The sequence below is a fragment of the Teleopsis dalmanni genome, unplaced genomic scaffold (assembly GCF_002237135.1).
Source record: "Teleopsis dalmanni isolate 2A unplaced genomic scaffold, ASM223713v2 unscaffolded_contig_4283, whole genome shotgun sequence".
Lineage (NCBI taxonomy): Eukaryota > Metazoa > Arthropoda > Insecta > Diptera > Diopsidae > Teleopsis > Teleopsis dalmanni.
The window spans coordinates 648-3,404 of NW_024035665.1; the positions used below are offsets into that span (position 1 = coordinate 648).

General features: G+C 31.8%; 1 protein-coding gene across 1 annotated transcript; it reads right to left on the bottom strand.

Annotated features, from left to right (window-relative positions):
• Nucleotides 1-1,052: 1,052 nt before the first annotated feature.
• On the bottom strand, nucleotides 1,053-2,751 carry LOC119665272 (probable cytochrome P450 313a4; the record flags this gene model as incomplete). The annotated part of the gene is made up of 7 exons (XM_038074549.1): nucleotides 1,053-1,273; nucleotides 1,337-1,757; nucleotides 1,815-2,069; nucleotides 2,128-2,245; nucleotides 2,309-2,378; nucleotides 2,441-2,626; nucleotides 2,679-2,751. Coding segments are annotated over 7 exons (1,284 nt in total), but the record flags the coding sequence as incomplete, so codon positions are not given.
• Between the last annotated feature and the right edge of the window lie 6 nt (nucleotides 2,752-2,757).

Sequence of the window (2,757 nt, forward strand, 5' to 3'; positions counted from 1 at the left end):
AGACAATATACCATGTCACAAGTCAATAAAAACGATGGCAAAATTGCACGAATTGCACGAATTACACTTCGAATTGCTTCCTCATCCACCGTATAGTCCAGATCTGGCTACCGGCTATTCGCTGATCGCAAAAAAATGCTCGCCGGTACGAAATCATCTCAAATGAAGAAATAATTGCTGAAACTGAAGCCTATTTTGAGGTAAAAGACATATTGTTCTACAAGCATGGCATCGAGAAGTTAGAGAAGCGTTGGAATGATTGCATTGCCCTTGAAGGAATATTATTGATTAAAATCGATTTTTGGCAGAAAATATTTGATTTTCTTAGTTAGTCACAAGATTTATTGAATGATATGTTATTCAAGATTATTGCAAATGAGAAGCCTAATATTCTTCTTAAAATGCTTGAAAGAGGTAATTTTCCAACAGTATGAAAAAAGCAACACCTGACATTGGTGCTATAAGCAAGAGAAATGGAAATCCGGAGTTACTAGATGCATACCGGCCACTTTGCATGTTGAACACTGGAGGGAAGTGGTTGAAACGCTTAATAAAGTGTAGACTCGGAACTGCCATAGAGAAAGTTGGTGGGCTGTCGTCATCACGGCTTCAGAACAAGCCAATCTACATTAGAAGCTATTCAAGACATTAATAGCACATTAAAATCGATGCAGACTGAGACGAACGAAGAACAACAAAATCTTTTTAATGGAAAACCAACATAGTCACTATTGTGACGACATGGTGACGATGCGTAAGGCATTTTTAAACCTCCTCTCCGCCAAAAAAAAACAAACAAAAAAAACATTCCACCGGTCATTAAATATGTTTAAAAGCACCACATCCTATAAATTTAATATTCCATTACTTTTCTCTATTTTTTCTAGTTACGTAAACTACTGGTTCGTAATATAATTTGAAATCATGTTTATTCGATAATAAAGTAGAACCATGTAAAGCAGACCATATATTGAATAAAATTTAATTTTATTTACAATTTTATTTTATTTATTTTATTTTAAATTTTATTAATTAAAAATAGACTTCAAAAAGTTTACTCAGGTCATATACAAACAATATACACACAACAAAATTATGGTATAATATAAAACTTATGATCTCATGCGAATTTTCAATTCGGGTTCCTGTACATATTTTAATGCTATTTGAGTCGTAAATCTGAGGTTCTCGAATTTAAAGTCTGTTTCAAATTTAAAGTTCCGAATAAGTCCACTTAATATGATTTTCATTGAGAACATTGCATATCGCGATCCTGTAAGCAACACATAATAAACTAATCTACATGTACATTTAAATTAGTTATGTAGGGGTTTACCTATGCAATTCCTTTTACCTCTTGAGAATGGAATAAATGCACATTTTTGAGCTTCTCCGAAGTTTTCAGCTGAAAAATGATCTGGATCAAACTTATTTGCATTTGGACCCCAAATATCGGTTCGTCGATGAAGATGTAGTATTGAGATTAGAATTTGTATATTTTTGGGAAATACATCTTTACCAACTTGTGTATCTTTTGTAACATGACGTCCGATTATTGGAACAGGTGGAGTGAGGCGAAGTGTTTCATTTATTACACAATCCAAATATTGTAACTGATCTAACTGATCAAGCTCAGCATTAAAGTTTTTCTCAGGAAATACGTCTAAGACTTCTTCAAAAAGTCGCTGTTGGATTTCCGGGTGCATGGCCAACATAACAAGAACAGAATAAATGCCATTAGCTGTAGTCCCAAATGCCTGTAATCAATGAAGAATTGTAAATATATTAAATATAAATACTTTATGTGTACTCACTGCTGCAACAATTATATTTGATTCACTTATTATATCATTCCATGTGAATAGTTGTTGTTTGTATAGTTTTATTGCTTGATCAATAAATATTTTTGGCTCTTTTTTTATAGAATGGTCTGCAAGATCATTTTCATTATTAGTGAATTCATTTTCTTCGTTTGTAAGCAAGAAATCCTCATTACTGGACATGTCATCTTTAGTATTTGTTATACTCTTTTCTGCAGTAGCAGTTTTAGAAAGTTTTTTGTAAATCAACTGTAACATTATAAGCAATTTTTATCTTTTCTGTGAAGGAATTAGAATAAATACTAACATCTTCGACGAACTGGTATGAAAATTTCTTAGCGTTTCTAAATTTCGAAAACAACTCCATTATGAAACCGAGTTTCATAAACGAAAGTATCGTATGAATTATTGTATATTCCAGTATGCTGCACATATGAAATGAATTTATTTCTATATATATATACTATTTAATTACTTAAATGACTTACACACAATAATGTTTGGCCACATCATTCGAAATCTGGTTACCTTTGTGCATGTACTTGCCCATAGTTGTTTCTGAAGTCAAATGGTTTATTTAATCATCGTTTTCTAATGTCAATAGTTCAATAGTTTTATACCTGCAGTTAATGTTAAAGTCATTGTTTGTATAGCATTGGGTAAATTATGTTCCTTATTGTCTACCAGTTCGCTACACTTTTCAATTATATTATTCTTAGCTTTATTAAAAATTGGAAAGAAACTCAGAAGCACTTTATTTGCAAAGGCAGGATTTATCAGTTTGCGATTCTTCGACCATTTATCAACTTTGGAAAAAAATAACTTTTAACATTTTAAAATACTTTACAATAGTAGTACCTCTACTAGCAACAAGACCGCCTTTAAAGGAACATCGAATAGAATGATAAGTACTTTCGGATTTGTTAAGAAGCTCTGG